This window comes from Cupressus sempervirens, chromosome 1 (assembly GCF_028749045.1).
Source record: "Cupressus sempervirens isolate cs-2001-9-10 chromosome 1, ASM2874904v1, whole genome shotgun sequence".
In the NCBI taxonomy this organism is placed as follows: domain Eukaryota; kingdom Viridiplantae; phylum Streptophyta; class Pinopsida; order Cupressales; family Cupressaceae; genus Cupressus; species Cupressus sempervirens.
In genome coordinates, this window is record NC_143118.1 from 374,111,481 (window position 1) to 374,131,120 (window position 19,640).

Below are 19,640 nucleotides of genomic sequence, written 5' to 3' on the forward strand. Positions count from 1 at the left end.
TAATAATATTAAATAATATATCATACTATTATATTATAATAATATTATTATTATAATAATTATTATACTATAATATAATAATATTATTATTATTATATTATAATCGTATAATATTATACTATAATAATAATATTATAATAACATATTATATTATAATAATATAATATAATATTTCATATATTATAATATATAGTAATGTAATATAATATATATATATAATATAATATAATAATAAAAAGTAATATCTTATAATATAATATATAATAAAAAAGTATAATATATTATAAATTATAATAATATAGTATAATAATAATATTTTATATTATAATATATAGTAAATTAATATAATAAATATAAAATATAATATAAAAATATATAAAATGTAATATATATGTTATATTATATATATTATAATATCGGATATCCGATATAATATCGGATATCTGATACCTGTGCATGGATTAAAGACAAAATCACAAACCCGCGGCCCTTATTTTCACGCGAATTTGGGCCAGTCAAATCGGATATCAGATAATAAATCAGATATCAGATAGCAAATCGGATATCAGATATCAGGTATGTTTCCCCCCTCCCTTGACTCATTTTTAACCTAAATTTAATAGATTTTAACAAGATTTTGTTTGTTTTAGTTGAATCTAGGTTTTTTTTGACAAAAATGGTTAAAATTTAGATTTTTTTTAATATATATTACGTTTTTCAATTCAATAGGAATGGCTGATCAAAATGATGACACTGAGGCAGGGAATAATATTCCTCGCAACCCACCACCAAACGATCCAGTATCCCCACAAAACCGTCCACCAAATGATCCTCTACCTCCTCAAAACCCTCCTCAAATCGAGGATTTGATAAATGAAAATCTCACTGAGTTGAGAGGTTTGCATAGAACATACAATAATGTACTTGCACTGGCTCCTATGTTATTCACGTTAAACACCATAGTGGATAACATTGAAACTCTTACAAACCAACAAAATGCCGCTCTTCATTGGCGTGATGAAATGCACGAGATGTTTGATGATGGTTTGGATTATGATGAGGTCGCGGCCCTCAACATAACCAAAGACGATTTGGCAAGCCTTTTTGCTAACCCAAAAATGGGTATACCAGTTGACCCAAAAAAAACCAAACTATCGATTAAATGGTGCACAAATGATGCCATACGTGCAAATTTTTGGGACCGTTGGTGGATGGTCTTTGATATCCCTCCACATGGAAATTTAGACATACCATTTTATTTCCTTAAAAAATTATATGCTGAATTTGTGTTGAAACTTAAAGTGAACTATTGGAGCATGAAGCCCAACATGGGCTTAGGACTAGGAGCTCCTCAGGATAGACCCTCTTCCCAGTGGAAGAAACTTGGCACTTTTGTCCCCCCCCCCCTGATATCTCCCCCCCTCCTCGAGTGCAGCATCCAGATATTATGGTAGAGGCTAGCTCTCAGACCATCAGAGCCATTCATAGGCTGAGTAGCCTAATGATATCTCAGGCTAGGTCCGTCTTGCCTCCTCGTGTTGATGATGTTGGTGCTAGTTCATCATCGGCTAGCTCATCACACGTTTGTGTGCCTCACACTTGCATTACATGCAAGAATATTTGCCTGGGTCCCATAGGTGATCTTCCTGAGTATCATTTTGTATTAGACGAGGATACACCAGACGCACGTGCAGAGGCTACAGACCCTGATGCGAGAGAGGAGGGGAATGTAGAGGCATGGACTCCTTCGGTGTCGGTACGTGTATACATTTTTTTGTTATGACATATGTGATTTAAAGTTAATTTTTATAATAGAGTAATTTTAATTTTTAAGCCATACTGACTTTTACATGTATGTGATCTTCATTCATGTTTAGTTGATGACCGAGGAGGAGCTCAGACAGATAGATGATGCTACACTCTCGGCCATTTCATTTGGCCTTGAGACATCTATGGTACATTATGTTGTGTTCGCATTTCTTTTTTCTATTTGATATTGTAGCATATATTGTTGCTATTCTTTCTTTTATCTTGCAGATACCACCTGCCCTGGGGGGACAAAGTGCGGGGGGTGAGCCAGCATGCATTGACAAAGGAAAGGTAATTAGATGTTTTCTAATTGATTAAATATTGATGCATTCTTGTAAAATGTTTGTGGTAATCTCATTTAATTACATTATTTATTGTATATAGGGTGTGGCTACTGGCGATGAGCTTGTACAGATTCGGCGTCCTAGATCATCAGGGATTTTCATTCGCACAGAGAGCCCCATTGTATGTATAAGTATCATTTATTTTTTATTTTTTTAATTGATGCAGAGGAAAGTATGATTGTTGTTCTATACATTTTTTATGATTTGTTCCATACCAATAATGATTCATGTCTTGCATATGTTCATTACAACTTAAATAGGCTTATATGCACCTGTCCAACCGACCAAGTTGGTTACAAAGGTTTATTTAATCAAACAAATACCAAATTACTACTTTCCCTCCAAAACTAATATGACCATTTGAATTTGAAATTAAAATTTCAAACTATATTTTTTATGCATTCCCTAACTTTCTAAACTATTCCATTGACTCAAAATTGGTCATATGGATTTATTAAATGCAACTAAGTAAATTTCCAAAAAATTGAAGTTTTTATTATTTTTTCTCCAAACCACCGTACACTCTGATCTCCCCCTTTCAACTGAGATCACATATGACATATATAAAGGTCTACATGACCTTTGGAACAACCATATAGGCATTCCCAACCATAAAACAAACAAACAACCACTTTTTGCTAATACTATTTAGACTCTAAATACCCTATTCTAAGGCCTTTTGGTCCCATGGAGTCACTTGGTTTATAACCACACCAAAATGCTTGTGGGCCTTACATGTGCCTTTATTACAAAACATAGACCAACTTGTAAAATATGGACCAAACCTTTATTCCAACTTCCTAATCTACTTGAATCCTTGCTTTCATGGAGTGGCAAGGTGTCTGGCAACAGAGATACTTGTTCCCCCCTGTCACATAGGTTAGGTGCCCTGCACCACCTTTCCTCTCTCTCATTCTGAACACTAGTCCACCAAGTGAGTGATGTTCCTCTAAGTCTTGTTGTTGCTACTTTTACCTTCTTATCTGCCTCTATGTCTTCAAGATCAAAGTAGTTCTCAAGGGCCTCTATCCACCCTAGCACTTCTTCACTATCCATTTTACCCTGGTATATTGGAAAATCAATATGGTTCTTCCCACCATTACCTTGTACTGCCTTAATGATTCTCATAAATCTCCTTTCTTCAAGATCATCTGTTGTCTCATGCTCTTGCCTTGCATTACCAACCTCTTCTTCTTCATGGTTCTCTCCATGATTTCTTCCTCTAACCTCTTCTCCTCTAGGTTCTTGCCTTTCCTTTTCTAAGGATCCTATCCTTGCAATAAGCTTCAGCCTCTCTCTTCTCGTCTGTCTTTCTTCCCTCACTCTAGATGCTTCAAGTTCTCTCCTCTCTCTTTTCTCTTTTGCCAACTCTTCTCTCAATTCTTCAAGTTCTCTAGCCATTTGATTTTTAGGAGGCATTTTCACAACAAGTTTTCTTCCTTCCCAAGGGCCAACTCACTGATTCTCTTTCTTTCCTCACCAAGAAATCTCTGGACACCACTTATGTACCTTTCAACTCTGGGACACACAAGGAGGAATTAGACACACCAAGGCTTCAACAAAGGGACCAACACACTAAGGATTTTCAAGATTATAGGTCTTGGTCACACTCCTAAACACCCAAACTTCAAAACCCTCCTTAAAATGGCTTAAAAACTAGGGCTTGCTTGTTCAAACCCCAAAACTCAAAACTCAATATAAATTTAGTAGTCTAACTTTGGGTTTTCCTTTTTTGTTTATGTAGGAGGCATCCGATCCACCTAGTGCAGCGAAGAGGCTACATTTTGATCATCCACCAGCACCCTAGGATAGTATAGTTTTCGTAGAATGCATCATGAGACATTTTGAGATGGCATATGCCACATTGTATATAGAAACATTGATATTATACACATTCTGATGGCAGGATCAGCCACATTTTGTATATGGATCTATGTATTTTGATATATATATATTTGAGTACTTTTTCTATGGATACATGATCTTTGATATATATTTGTGTAAAATTTTGTCTATGGATACATGTATTTTGATATATATTTTTATCATTTACGTGCACAATGATATACATATTAATTTAGTATCTAGTATTGTTCAATTTATCGTGGATCATGTGTCATGCCCTAAATTTTACTAGTAAAAACACAACAATTTTTTTTTTTTTTAAGCTTATGAAGTCGCATAAGAAATTGCATATTGTAAAACAAGGTTATCATTGAATAGGAGTTCAAGACTCATGTGAATAGTGTGAAGGTGTTAACATTTTAGTCACAGGTGGTTTTCAAATAGATTGGATGACAGTCTAGTTCAAGTTAGCATCACGAGTCAAACGAGCAAGTTCAAGATACAACACTCCTAAATTAGTGAGGTAATTCATATCCTAACAAGCCTCTGATACTAATATTCTATTAGGGTCTGTCAGTTGTATCATATGGACTAGGTCGTGATTCTAGCATGTAAGGGAAGGGGATCAAAATTACTTATTATCCTCATTACCAATGTACACACATTCATTAATCATTACAATATATATTAATGTGACAATTAGTATGTTACTATATCCTCATTATCTATCAACATTGCTTCCTCACCAAATTATTGAGTGCACAACAAGATTGTAAGCAATCTACTAAGTTTTAAATTTATACAATCAATGGTATCACATAACATCTATGGATTGTTATTATCAACTAGTCATTTACAATACCACAAGGAGAAAACTTTCTTTCACATTTTCAAATGATAACAATGATGTCAAAGCAAATCTGTGACTTGTACCAATGCTTTCATAACATTATAAACTCCAAATGAAACATGCGTATACAACCTTATCAATATTTTCTTCTACACGTACATTAGGTAACAATGATACAATCTCCTTCCATTACAATGGGGCAACATAAGGGACTTTTCAAAATCATAAGGAACATGGACATTGAAAGATATGGACAATGTGTAGCATGAACATTGTCCAACATGATCGTTGAGAACATGAAGAAGCTGGTGAATCCTCCTTCACAAATGAGGGCACAATGTCAAGTTTTCTCATCCAACATCAATCTGCAAGATGATCATTCCAAGCCATTTCCATTGCTCCCTTGGACACAAATCTGCATATGCAACACAACAAAATAACAAGGACCATGGGTGCTTTCCACCCAACCATAGGCCTCAAAGAGACCACCCCCGCGCTAGGGAACAAGGCTCAAATTGGGATACACATACAATCTTTCAATGCATAAACATTACATTTCAAACTTGAACAATTTCCCCCCAAGACTATTTCACAATGGCTTCACAGATGGAACCATAAACATAGGGTGAAGGTGTGTTCTAAAATGGAGACTTGCCATACCAAACCATATTTGCTATAAACAATTTTCATGCCCTCTCGGGGCTATCATAATTCACCAAATTTCATGCCCTCTCGGGGCTATCATAAATGAACCATTTAATGCCCTCTCGAGGCCTCCACATTTCCTCCTCCAAACCCACTACCATTAGCTATAACTCCTCAAACTTCCTTTCTACACCATACTTTCCTTATCACCCCCAGCAAGATATGAAATGTTATGGCATACAATGGAGCCCATACTCCAAGGTTCTCAATACATTTTTCGAACCCAACTTAAGCCCTTCACCCTGGACTTCTCTTCCCTTCCCACAAGGGTGAGTGTAAGTCCCAATCTGATAACAATACTCAAGCACAAAACAAGAAAACAAAACCAAGTAGAAATAAAACAAGAAATTTTGGCAAACACCCCACTAGTTTGGCCAAGACCCTCTAATAGAGCCTTCCCACTAACTTATTTTAGCAAAAACACTAAGCCATTCCATCCTTACGAACTTGTCTCCTCTAACGGTTCATCGATAGCCCTCATGAGCTATGAGTTATGACCCTCGAAGGATCGACCTCAAAATGCACTTAGAGCACCTTGAAGACTCCTCGGTATGGGGTGGCCGCAAATGATGGATGGTCTTCGTGGCCAGAACTAGAGCTCTCTTCACACATGCCCCTGCTCCATCATGTTCCCCTTTTCCATGGCCGGACTCAAAAAAACTCCAAATATGAGGCACCCCTCTCTCTACGTGCATCCTACACAACCAATAAAACATGCGAGCATTCTTGAATTGACCTGTACAGTTATCTGACTAAATGATATGTCTATCCATAGCAATTGCATGCTCGTGTAAGAAATAAAAAAAATTCTCGAAACAATGTTGCACAAACTCGTGAGAGTGATATCTATCATCACTCATATAAAAATGATACTCTCTAATAATCTTTCAATTATCTTCCGCACTATCAGGGGCATGTCTATATGTTATGTGAACAAAAATTGCAATCTGAATAGAGTTGTAATATTGAGATTGTGTCTCATTTTGAGGTTGCAATGTGTAGTTCTCAGCAAAATCAACAACTGATATAATAGTGCCAATGGGAAAAGTCTCCTTACACGTTCTAAATTGTTGATCCAACCACTGAGACCTGTGACTATGTCTTGCATACTTGTAAAAAAGATTTGTCTTGAAATCTGAAATAAATTTAGCCACAATTATATCTTTTCCAACCAAGTCACATCTAGAGCTCTCACTCCCACTCTTCAATGTGTATTTCACCATTTCATAGACCCTTTTTTTTCACTATTGTCTTTCCAAGATCTTGTTCACACCCCTCATGGAAACATGTGTCAAACTTGGATAAGCCACCACATTCTGAACACTTCTCATTTAAGCAAGCATTTTTATAAAAGGAACAACCATCAACTCTACGACATAAGAGTTGATCTAACAAGTCTCTTGATGATTTTGGAAGCCCACTAGCCCCACAATCCTCCAACATTTCTTTACTATGCAAAGTAGAACGGATGGAGCATAATAGTTCATGGTGCATAGAAAACTCAACATGATATTTGCAACAACATGTATTTCAAATTTTGAGTGGCACACAATAAAATGGCTTCAAAGATTCAAAAGCCCTTTGTGATATATGAACACTTGGATGACTCTCTAAATTGTTTGAACAACATAGTTTGACTTACCTCCAAATAGTGTTTAGGATGTGGCGTGCGGTCTCTGATGCCAATTCTCAACTTTAAGACATCTTTAGCATTGGGTGATACTTGTGAGTTAGAGTGCCAAAATTGTATAATTTCTTCCTTCACATCGTCGGATAGTTTCTTATCAAAACGTGGAAGTCTCCCACCAAATGCCCATGTTTCATTTTGAAGAGGATCATCAATTTTCTCTCGTCGACTAAGTGCTCTTCTCAAAGTAGTACGATTTAGATTCAAATCAATACAAGTTTGTCTCATATATCTACCCTTTCTCAAATGATGACTTACCAAAGAGGTTGTAATAACCCTTCGAGCAACTCTATTATCCTTCTCTCTACTATTTTTCCCAACACTATTGAGAGCACTGAAAAGATTCTTCACAATAATGACATTTCTTTCCAACTTTTTATTGACATGAATTTTCAATTTGGAAAGCATAGGTCTCATCTTTTGCATCTTTAATAAGTGCATGAAAAGCTGACATTGCTCTATCACTATCTTGTTGCCGAAAAACATCTGATATAGTCTTGAAGCCCATAACCGAATGGTTCTTTCTGATTTTTTTCCTTCCAAACTAGTCATAATCGTTTCATCAATTTCAATTATCCATTTTGGTGTTTTAGAACCTTCATGTCGATTATAATTAGGAGATATGTAAGGTTCTTGTGCATTAAGTTCTTGTGCATTGTCATCTTCGACATGGTCAATTATGCAATTTGGATTATGACTTGGTGGCATTTCTTCTTCAAAATTTTCAATCTCTACATTTTCAATTTTCGCATTATCATTCTCAATAGGTACATTTTCATTCCCCAACTGTACATTTTCATTATCTGACTCTATGATTTCACCTTCTATTAATTCATCGTCAACTTGATTGATATTTAGCATACCTTGTCTTTTTTTTCGGTGTTTCATTTTGTCCTTTTCCCTATATGTTGCAATGTCTTCATTGGATATCTTCCTTTTACGTTTATTCTTTCGACGACTGCTGCTCCCCATTCAGATGACAAATTCGAACACCTAAGGTTATATTTTCGAATTCTTTTCGATTGGTTGGGCCCCAAAACACGACTTTTTACAAATCTCGTGAAAAAAGAGGTAAAAAAGTAATGTTGTCGGGTCTGTAGGGACAGTCAAATATTTGAAATTGATGCCAGTATAATCGGATATCCGATATAGGAAAAAGACTTTTGGGGGGAAAACTTGCTAAGGTTTCCCTCCTTTGCCACAATAATATTAATATTATGAAAATATTTGGAGGCAAACGACTTTAATTTATAACTAAGTTATTAGTATATTAGTATTAGTATAAAATATCAATAATATTAATATAAAATAGTATTAATATACCTATAGTATCAATATTATTATTATACCTATAATAGTAATAATATTATTAATATAGATATAATAGTGTAAATATATAGTGTTTACTTATATTAAGCTACAATATATAGTATTAATATATATTATTATTATAGCTATAATAGTATTATTATTATTACTATACATATAATAATATTAATATTTAATGTTTATTTATATTATAATTATTATCCTAAAATAGTATAAATAGTATATCCTAAAATATTACATTATATATACTAAAATATTACGTTATTATATAGATATATTAATAACATATATATTAATATAATAATATTTATAATATATATTATATTTAATAAAAATATTTATAATATATATTATATTTAATAAAAATATTACGTTGTTATATATATATTATATTATTATACATATTAATATAATAATATATAATACAAAGACGGTCGTCATTTAATGGGACAAAGGGGGTCATAGGTCACCCTATGACCCCCTTTGACCCATATGAATGACTCGACTATGTCCCTAGGGGTCCTAGGACCCCTAGGGACATACGTCGTTGTTTAATGGATCAAAGGGAGTCATAGGTCACCCTATGACCCCCTTTGACTCATATGAATGATTCAAATATGTCCCTAGGGGTCCTAGGACCCCTAGGGACATATGTCGTTATTTAATGGGTCAAAGACAGTCATAGGTCACCCTATGACTCCCTTTCACCCATATTACCCATTCGAATATGTCCCTTGGGGTCCAAGGACCCCTAGGGACATATGTCGTCGTTTAATGGGTCAAAGAGGGTCATAGGTCACCCTATGACTCCCTTTGACCCATAATACCCATTCGAATATGTCCCTAGGGGTCCTAGGACCCATAGCGACATATGTCGTCATTTAATGGGTCAAAGGGGGTCATAGGTCACCCTATCACCCCCTTTGACCCATATTACCCATTTGAATATGTCCCTAGGGGTCCTAAGACCCCTAGCGACATATCTCATCGTTTAATGGGTCAGAGAGGGTCATAGGTCACCCTATGACCCCCTTTGACCCATATTACCCATTCGAATATGTCCCTAGGCGTCCTCGAAACCCTAGAGACATATATCGTCGTTTAATGGGTCAAAGAGGGTCATAGGTCACCCTACGACCCCCTTTGACCCATATTACCCATTCAAATATGTCCCTAGGGGTCCTAGGACCCCTAGAGACATATCTCATCGTTTAATGGGTCAGAGAGGGTCATCGGTCACCCTATGACCCCCTTTGACCCATATTACCCATTCGAATATGTCCCTAGGGGTCCTCGGACCCCTAGAGACATATATCATCGTTTAATGGGACAAAGAGGGTCATAGGTCACCCTATGACCCCCTTTGACTTATATTACCCATTCAAATATGTCCCTAGGGGTCCTAGGACCCCTTGGGACATATGTCATCGTTTAATGGGTTAAAGAGGGTCATAGGTCACCCTATGACCCACTTTGACCCATATTACCCATTCGAATATGTCCCTAGGGGTCCTAGGACCCCTAGAGACATATATCGACATTTAATGGGTCAAGAGGGTCATAGGTCATCCTATGACCCCCTTTGACCCATATGAATGATTCGAATATGTCCCTAGGGGTCCTAGGACCCCTAGAGACATATATCATCATTTAATGGGTCAAAGAGGGTCATAGGTCACCCTATGACCCCCTTTGACCCATATTACCCATTCGAATATGTCCCTAGGGGTCCTAAGACCCCTAGAGACATATATAGTCGTTTAATGGCTCAAGAGGGTCATAGGTCACCCTATGACCCCCTTTGACCCATATGTACGATTTGAATATGTCCCTAGGGGTCCTAGGACCCCTAGAGACATATGTCGTTATTTAAAGAGTCAAAGAGGGTCATAGGTTACCCTATGACCCCATTTGACCCATATTACCCATTCAAATATGTCCCTGGACCCCTAGGAACATATGTCGTCGTTTAATGCATCAAAGGGGGTCATAGGGTGCCCTATGACCCCCTTTGACTCATATAAATGACTCAAATATGTCCCTAGGGGTCCTAGGACCCCTAGGGACATATGTTGTCATTTAATGGGTCAAATGGTGTCATAGGTCACCCTATCACCCCCTTTGACCCATATGAACGATTGGAATATGTCCCTAGGGTCCTAGGACCCCTAGGGACATATGTCGTCGTTTAATGGGTCAAATAGTGTCATAGGTCACGCTATGACCCCATTTGACCCATATTACCCATTCGAATATGTCCCTTACGGTCCGAGGACCCCTAGGGACATATGTTGTCATTTAATGGGTCAAAGAGGGTCATAGGGTGACCTATGACCCCCTTTGATCCATATTACCCATTCGAATATGTCCCTATGGGTCTGAGGACCCCTAGCGACATATATCATCGTTTAATGGGTCAAGAGAGTCATAGGTCACCCTATGACCCCCTTTGACCCATATGAACGATTTGAATATGTCCCTAGGGGTACTAGGACCCCTAGAGACATATGTCATCGTTTAATGGGTCAAAGAGGGTCATAGGTTACCCTATGACCCCATTTGACCCATATTACCCATTCGAATATGTCCCTAGGGGTCCTAAGACCCCTAGGGACAGATGTCGTCGTTTAATGGGTCAAAGGGGGTCATAGGTCACCCTATGACCCCCTTCGACTCATATGAACGATTCAAATATGTCCCTACAGGTCTTAGGACCCCTAGGGACATATGTCATCGTTTAATGGGTCAAAGGGGGTCATAGGTCACCCTATGACCCCTTTTGACCCATATGAACTATTCGAATATGTCCCTAGGGTACTAGGACCCCTAGGGACATATGTCGTCGTTTAATGGGTCAAAGGCAGTCATAGGTCACCCTATGACCTCCTTTGACTCATATGAACAATTCAAATATGTCCCTAGGGGTCCTAGGACCCCTATGGACATATGTCGTTATTTAATGGGTCAAAAGGGGTCATAGGTCACCCTATGACCCCCTTTGACCCATATGAACCATTCGAATATGTCCCTAGGGTCCTAGGACCCCTAGGGACATATGTCTTCGTTTAATGGGTCAAAGAGGGTCATAGGTCACCCTATGACCCCCTTTCACCCATATTACCCATTTGAATATGTCCCTAGGGGTCCTAGGACCCCTTGGGACATATGTCGTCGTTTAATGGGTCAAAGAGGGTCATAGGTCACCCTATGACCCACTTTGACCCATATTACCCATTCGAATATGTCCCTAGGGGTAAAAGGACCCCTAGAGACATATATCGTCATTTAATGGGTCAAGAGGGTCATAGGTCACCCTATGACCCCCTTTGACCCATATAAATGATTCGAATATATCCCTAGGGGTCCTAGGACCCCTAGAGACATATGTCGTCACTTAATGGGTCAAAGAGGGTCATAGGTTACCCTATAACCCCATTTGATCCATATTACCCATTCGAATATGTGCCTAGGGTTCCTAGGACCCCTAGGGACATATGTCGACGTTTCACGGGTCAAAGGGGGTCATAGGTCACCCTATGACCCCCTTTGACTCATATGAACGATTCAAATATGTCCCTAGGGGTCTTAGGACCCCTAGGGATATATGTCGTCGTTTCATAAGTCAAAGGGGGTCATAGGTCACCCTATGACCCCCTTTGACCCATATGAACGATTCGAATATGTCCCTACGGTCCTAGGACCCCTAGGGACATATGTCGTCGTTTAATGGGTCAAAGAGGGTCATAGGTCACCCTATGACCCCCTTTGACTCATATTACCCATTCGAATATGTCCCTTGGGGTCCGAGGACCCCTAGGGACATATGTCATCGTTTAGTGGGTCAAAGAGGGTCATAGGTCACCCTATGACCACCTTTGACCTATATTACCCATTCGAATATGTCCCTAGGGGTCCTAGGACCCCTAGAGACATATATCGTCGTTTAATGGGTCAAGAGGGTCATAGGTCACCCTATGACTCCCTTTGACCCATATGAACGATTCGAATATGTCCCTAGGTGTCCTAGGACCCCTAGGGACATATGTCGTCGTTTAATGCATCAAAGGGGGTCATAGGTCACCCTATGACCCCCTTTGACTCATATAAACGATTCAAATATGTCCCTAGGGGTCTTAAGACCCCTAGGGACATATGTTGTCATTTAATGGGTCAAAGGGGGTCATAGGTCACCCTATGACCCCGTTTGACCCATATGAACGATTGGAATATGTCCTTAGGGTCATAGGACCCCTAGGGACATATGTCGTCGTTTAATGAGTCAAATAGCATCATAGGCCACCCTATGATTTATTTGACCCATATTACCCATTCGAATATGTCCCTTGGGATCCGAGGACCCCTAGGGACATATGTTGTTGTTTAATGGGTCAAAGAGGGTCATAGGTCACCCTATGACCCCCTTTGACCAATATTACCCATTCAAATATGTCCCTAGGGGTCCGAGGACCCCTAGAGACATATATCATCGTTTAATGGGTCAAGAGAGTCATAGGTCACCCTATGACCCCCTTTGACCCATTTGAACGATTCGAATGTCCCTAGGGGTTCTAGGACCCCTAGAGACATATATTGTCGTTTAATGGGTCAAAGAGGGTCATAGGTTACCCTATGACCCCATTTAACCCATATTACCCATTCGAATATGTCCCTAGGGGTCCTAAGACCCTAAGGGACATATGTTGTCGTATAATGGGTCAAAGGGGGTCATAGGTCACCCTATGACCCCCTTTGACTCATATGAATGATTCAAATATGTCCCTACGCGTCTTAGGACCCCTAGGGACATATGTCGTTGTTTAATAGGTCAAAGGGGGTCATAGGTCACCCTATGACCCCTTTTGACCCATATGAACCATTTGAATATGTCCCTAGGGTCCTAGGACCCCTAGGGACATATGTCGTCATTTAATGGGTCAAATGGAGGTCATAGACCCTATGAACCCCTTTGACTCATATGAACGATTCAAATATGTCCCTAAGGGTCCTAGGACCCCTAGGGACATATGTCATCGTTTAATGGGTCAAAGGGGGTGATAGGTCACCCTATGACCCCCTTTGACCCATATGAACCATTCGAATATGTCCCTAAGGTCCTAGGACCCCTAGGGATATATGTCTTCGTTTAATGGGTCAAAGAGGGTCACAGGTCACCCTATGACCCCCTTTGACCCATATTACCCATTTGAATATGTCCCTAGGGGTCCTAGGACCCCTTGGGACATATGTCGTCGTTTAATGCGTCAAAGAGGGTCACAGGTCACCCTATGACCCACTTTGACCCATATTACCCATTCGAATATGTCCCTAGGGGTGCTAGGACCCCTAGAGACATATATCGTCATTTAATGGGTCAAGAGGGTCATAGGTCACCCTATGACCCCCATTGACCCATATGAACGATTCGAATATATCCCTAGGGGTCTTAGGACCCCTAGAGACATATGTCGTCATTTAATGGGTCAAAGAGGGTCATAGGTTACCCTATGACCCCATTTGATTCATATTACCCATTCGAATATGTCCCTAGGGGTCCTAGGACCCCTAGGGACATATTTCGTCGTTTCACGGGTCAAACGGGGTCATAGGTCACCCTATGACCCCCTTTGACTCATATGAACGATTCAAATATGTCCCTAGGGGTCCGAGGACCCCTAAAGACATATATCATCGTTTAATGGGTCAAGAGAGTCATAGGTCACCCTATCACCCCCTTTGACCCATATGAACGATTCGAATGTCCCTAGGGGTCCTAGGACCCCTAGAGACATATGTCGTCGTTTAATGGGTCAAAGATGGTCATAGGTTACCCTATCACCCCATTTGACCCATATTACCCATTCGAATATGTCCCTAGGGGTCCTAAGACCCCTAAGGACATATGTCGTCGTTTAATGGGTCAAAGGGGGTCATAGGTCACCCTATGACCCCCTTTGACTCATATGAATGATTCAAATATGTCCCTACGGGTCTTAGGACCCCTAGGGACATATGTCGTCGTTTAATGGGTCAAAGGGGGTCATAGGGACCTATGACCCCTTTTGACCCATATGAACCATTCGAATATGTCCATAGGGTCCTAGGACCCCTAGGGACATATGTCATTGTTTAATGGGTCAAAGAGGGTCATAGGTTACCCTATGACCCACTTTGACCCATATTACCCATTCGAATATGTCCCTAGGGGTCTTAGGACCCCTAGAGACATATACCGTCATTTAATGGGTCAAGAGGGTCATATGTCACCCTATGACCCCCTTTGACCGATATGAACGATTGGAATATGTCCCTAGGGGTCCTAGGACCCCTAGAGACATATGTCATCATTTAATGGGTCAAAGAGGGTCATAGGTTACCCTATGACCCCATTTGACCCATATTACCCATTCGAATATGTCCCTATTGGTCCTAGGACCCCTAGGGACATATGTCATCGTTTAACGGGTCAAAGGGGGTCATAGGTCACCCTACGACCTCCTTTGACTCATATGAACGATTTAAATATGTCCCTAAGGGTCTTAGGACCCCTAGGTATATATGTCGTCATTTCATAAGTCAAAGGTGCCCTATGACCCCCTTTGACCCATATGAACGATTCGAATATGTCCCTAGGGTCCTAGGACCCCTAGGGACATATGTCGTCGTTTAATGGGTCAAAGAGGGTCATAGGTCACCCTATGACCCCCTTTGACTCATATTACCCATTCGAATATGTCATTTGGGGTTCGAGGACCCCTAGGGACATATGTCATCGTTTAGTGGGTCAAAGAGGGTCATAGGTCACCCTATGACCACCTTTGACCTATATTACCCATTCGAATATGTCCCTAGGGGTCCTAGGACCCCTAGAGACATATATCGTCGTTTAATGGGTCAAGAGGGTCATAGGTCACCCTATGACCCCCTTTGACCCATATGAACGATTCGAATATGTCCCTAAGTGTCTTAAGACCCCTAGGGACATATGTCGTCGTTTAATGGGTCAAAGGGGGTCATATGTCACCCTACGACCCCCTTTGACTCATATGAACGATTCAAATATGTCCCTAGGGGTCCTCGGACCCCTAGGCACATATGTCATCGTTTAATGAGTCAAAGGGTGTTATAGGTCACCCTATAACCCCTTTTACACATATGAATGATTCGAATATGTCCTTAGGGTCCTAGGACCCCTAGGGACATATGTCGTCGTTTAATGGGTCTAAGGCGGTCATAGGTCACCCTATGACCCCATTTGACCCATATGTACGATTCGAATATGTCCCTAGGGGTCCTAGGACCCCTAGGGACATATGTCATCGTTTAATGGGTCAAAGAGGGTCATAGATCACCCTATGACCCCCTTCGACCCATATGAACGATTTGAATCTGTACCTAGGGGTCCGAGGACCCCTCGAGACATATGTCATCATTTAATGGGTCAAAGAGGGTCATAGGGTGACCTATGACCCTCTTTCAGCCATATGAACAATTTGAATATGTCCTTAGGGGTCTGAGGACCCCTAGGGACACATGTCATCGTTTAATGGGTAAAAGAGGGTCATATGTTACCCTATGACCCCATTTGACACATATTACCCATTCGAATATGTCCTTAGGGGTCCTAGGACCCCTAGGGACATATGTCGTCAATTAATGGGTCAAAAGGGGTCATAGGTCACCCTATGACCCCCTTTGACTCATATGAACAATTCGAATATGTCCCTAGGTGTCCAAGGACCCCTAGAGAAATATGTCATCGTTTAATGAGTCAGAGAGGGACATAGGTCACCCTATGACCCGCTTTGACCCATATTACCTATTCGAATATGTCCGTAGGGGTCCTAGGACCCCTAGAGACATATATCGTCGTTTAATGGGTCAAAAAGGGTCATAGGTCACCCTATGACCCCCTTTGACCCATATGAACGATTGAAATATGTCCCTTGGGGTCATAGGACCCGTAGAGACATATGTCATCTTTTAATGGGTCAAAGAGGGTCATAGGTCACCCTATGACCCCATTTGACCCATATTACGCATTCGAATATGTCCTTTGGGGTATGAGGACCCCTATGGACATATGTCATCGTTTAAAGGGTCAAAGAGGGTCATAGGTCACCCTATGACCCCCTTTGACCCATAATACTCATTCGAATATGTACCTAGGGGTCCTAGGACCCCTAGAGACATATGTCATCGTTTAATGGGTCAAAGGGGGTCATAGGTCACCCTATGACCCCCTTTGACCCATATTACCCATTCGAATATGTCCCTAGGGATCCTAGGACCACTAGCGACATATCTCGTCATTTAATGTGTCAGAGAGGGTCATAGGTCACCCTATGACTCCCTTTGACCCATATTACCCATTCGAATATGTCCCTAGGGGTTTTAGGACCCCTAGAGACATATATCATCGTTTAATGGGTCAAAGAGGTTCATAGGTCAACCTATGACCCCCTTTGACTCATATGTACGATTCGAATATGTCCCTAGGGGTCCTAGGATCCCTAGAGACATATGTCATCGTTTAATGAGTCAAAGAGTGTCATAGGTTACCTTATGACCCCATTTGACCCACATTACCCATTCGAATATGTCCCCAGGGGTCCTAGGATCCTTAAAGACATATGTCATCATTTAATAGGTCAAAGAGGGTCATAGGTCACCCTATGACTCCATTTGACCCATATTACCCATTCGAATATGTTCTTAGGGATCCTAGGACCCCTTGAGACATATATCATCGTTTAATGGGTCAAGAGGGTCATAGGTCACCCTATGACCCCCTTTGACCCATATGAACGATTCGAATATGTCCCTAGGCGTCCTAGGACCCCTAGAGACATATGTCATCATTTAATGGATCAAAGAGGGTCATAGGTTACCCTATGTCCCCATTACACCCATATTACCCATTCGAAATTTTCCCTAGGGGTCCTAGGACCCCTAGGGACATATGTCGTTGTTTAATGCGTTAAAGGGGGTCATAGGTCACCCTTAGACCCCCTTTGACTCATATGAACGATTCAAATATGTCCCTAGGGGTCCTAGGACCCCTAGGGACATATGTCGTCATTTGATGAGTCAAAGGGGGTCATAGGTCACCCTATGACCCCCTTTGACCCATATGAACGATTCGAGTATGTCCCTAGTGTCCTAAGACCCTTAGGGACATATGTCGTCATTTAATGGGTCAAAGAGGGTCATAGGTCACCTTATGACCCCATTTGAACCATATTACCCATTCGAATATGTCCCTTGGTGTCCAAGGTCCCCTAGGGACATATGTCGTCGTTTAATGGGTAAAAGAGGGTCATAGGTCAGCCTATGACCCCCTTTGACCCATATTACCCATTCGAATATGTCCCTATGGGTCCTAGGACTGCTATACACATATATCTTCGTTTAATGGGTCAAGAGGGTCATAGGTCACATGACCCCCTTTGACCCATATGAACGATTTGAATATGTCCCTAGCGTCCTAGGACCCCTAGGGACATATGTCATCATTTAATGGGTCAAAGAGGGTCATAGGTCACCCTATGACCACCTTTGACCTATATTACCCATTCGAATATGTCCCTAGGGGTCCTACGACCCCTAGGGACATATGTCGTCGTTTAATGGGTCAAAGAGGGTCATAGGTCACCCTATGACCCCATTTGACCCATATTACCCATTCGAATATGTCCTTTTAGGTCTGAGGACCCCTTGGGACATATGTCGTCGTTTAATGGGTCAAAGAGGGTCGGACCTATGACCCCCTTTGACCCATAATACCCATTCGAATATGTCCCTAGGGGTCCTAGGACCCCTAGGGACATATGTCGTCGTTTAATGGGTCAAAGGGGGTCATAGGTCCCTATGAACCCCTTTGACCCATATTACCCATTTTAATATGTCCCTATGGGTCCTAGGACCCCTAGCGACATATCTCGTCGTTTAATGGGTCAGAGAGGGTCATAGGTCACCCTATGACTCCCTTTGACCCATATTACCCATTCGAATATGTCCCTAGGGGTCCTAGGACCCCTAGAGACATATATTTTTGTTTAATGGGTCAAAGAGGGTTATAGGTCACCCTATGACCCCCTTTGACCCATATGTACGATTCGAATATGTCCCTAGGGGTCCTAGGACCCCTAGAGACATATGTCGTCATTTAAAGGGTCAAAGACCTATGACCCCATTTGACCCATATTACCCATTCAAATATGTCCCTAAGGGTCCTAGGACCCATAAGGACATATGTCATCGTTTAATGCATCAAAAGGGGTCATAGGTCACCCTATGACAACCTTTGACTCATATGAACGATTCAAATATGTCCGTAGGGGTCCTAGGACACCTAGGGACATATCTTATCATTTAATAGGTCAAAGGGGGTCATAGGTCACCCTATGGCCCCCTTTGACTCATATGAATGATTGGAATATGTCCCTAGGGTCCAAGGACCCCTAGGGACATATGTCGTCATATAATTGGTCAAAGAGGGTCATAGGTCACTCTATGACCCCATTTGATCCATATTACCCATTCAAATATGTCCCTTAGGGTCCGAGGACACCTAGGGACATATGTCATCGATTAATGGGTCAAAGACAGTCATAGGTCACCCTATGACCCACTTTGACCTATATTACCCTTTCGAATATGTCCCTAGGGGTCCGACGACCCCTAGAGACATATATCATCGTTTAATGCGTCAAGAGGGTCATAGGTCACCCTATGACCGCCTTTGACCCATATGAACGATTCGAATATGTCCGTAGGGGTCCTAGGAGCCCTAGAGACATATGTCATCATTTAATGGGTCAAATAGGGTCATAGGTTACCCTATGACCCCATTTGACCCATATTACCCATTCGAATATGTCCCTAGGGGTACTAAGATCCTTAGGGACATATGTCGTCATTTAATGGGTCAAAGAGGGTCATAGATCACCCTATGACCCCCTTTGACCCATATTACCCATTCGAATATGTCCGTAGGGGTTCGAGGACCCCTAGAGACATATATCATCGTTTAATGGGTCAAGAGGGTCATAGGTCACCCTATGACCCCCTT

At 40.9% G+C, this 19,640-nt stretch overlaps 1 protein-coding gene across 1 annotated transcript; it reads left to right on the forward strand.

Annotated features, from left to right (window-relative positions):
- The first annotated feature begins 1,501 nt into the window (after positions 1-1,501).
- On the forward strand, positions 1,502-1,994 carry LOC149577801 (uncharacterized). The gene is made up of 2 exons (XM_089798078.1): positions 1,502-1,756; positions 1,878-1,994. Exons 1-2 carry the CDS (start codon positions 1,502-1,504, stop codon positions 1,992-1,994), a joined length of 372 nt encoding a protein of 123 aa, XP_089654204.1.
- The last annotated feature ends 17,646 nt before the right edge of the window (positions 1,995-19,640 follow it).

What these genes read in the sequence shown, in the direction of transcription:
- LOC149577801 (XM_089798078.1), top strand. Translation starts at nt 1,502, where the DNA reads ATGATATCTCAGGCTAGGTCCGTCTTGCCTCCTCGTGTTGATGATGTT. An exon ending in CATGGACTCCTTCGGTGTCG is followed by an intron (nt 1,757 to 1,877) that starts GTACGTGTATAC and finishes ATTCATGTTTAG; the next exon opens with TTGATGACCGAGGAGGAGCT.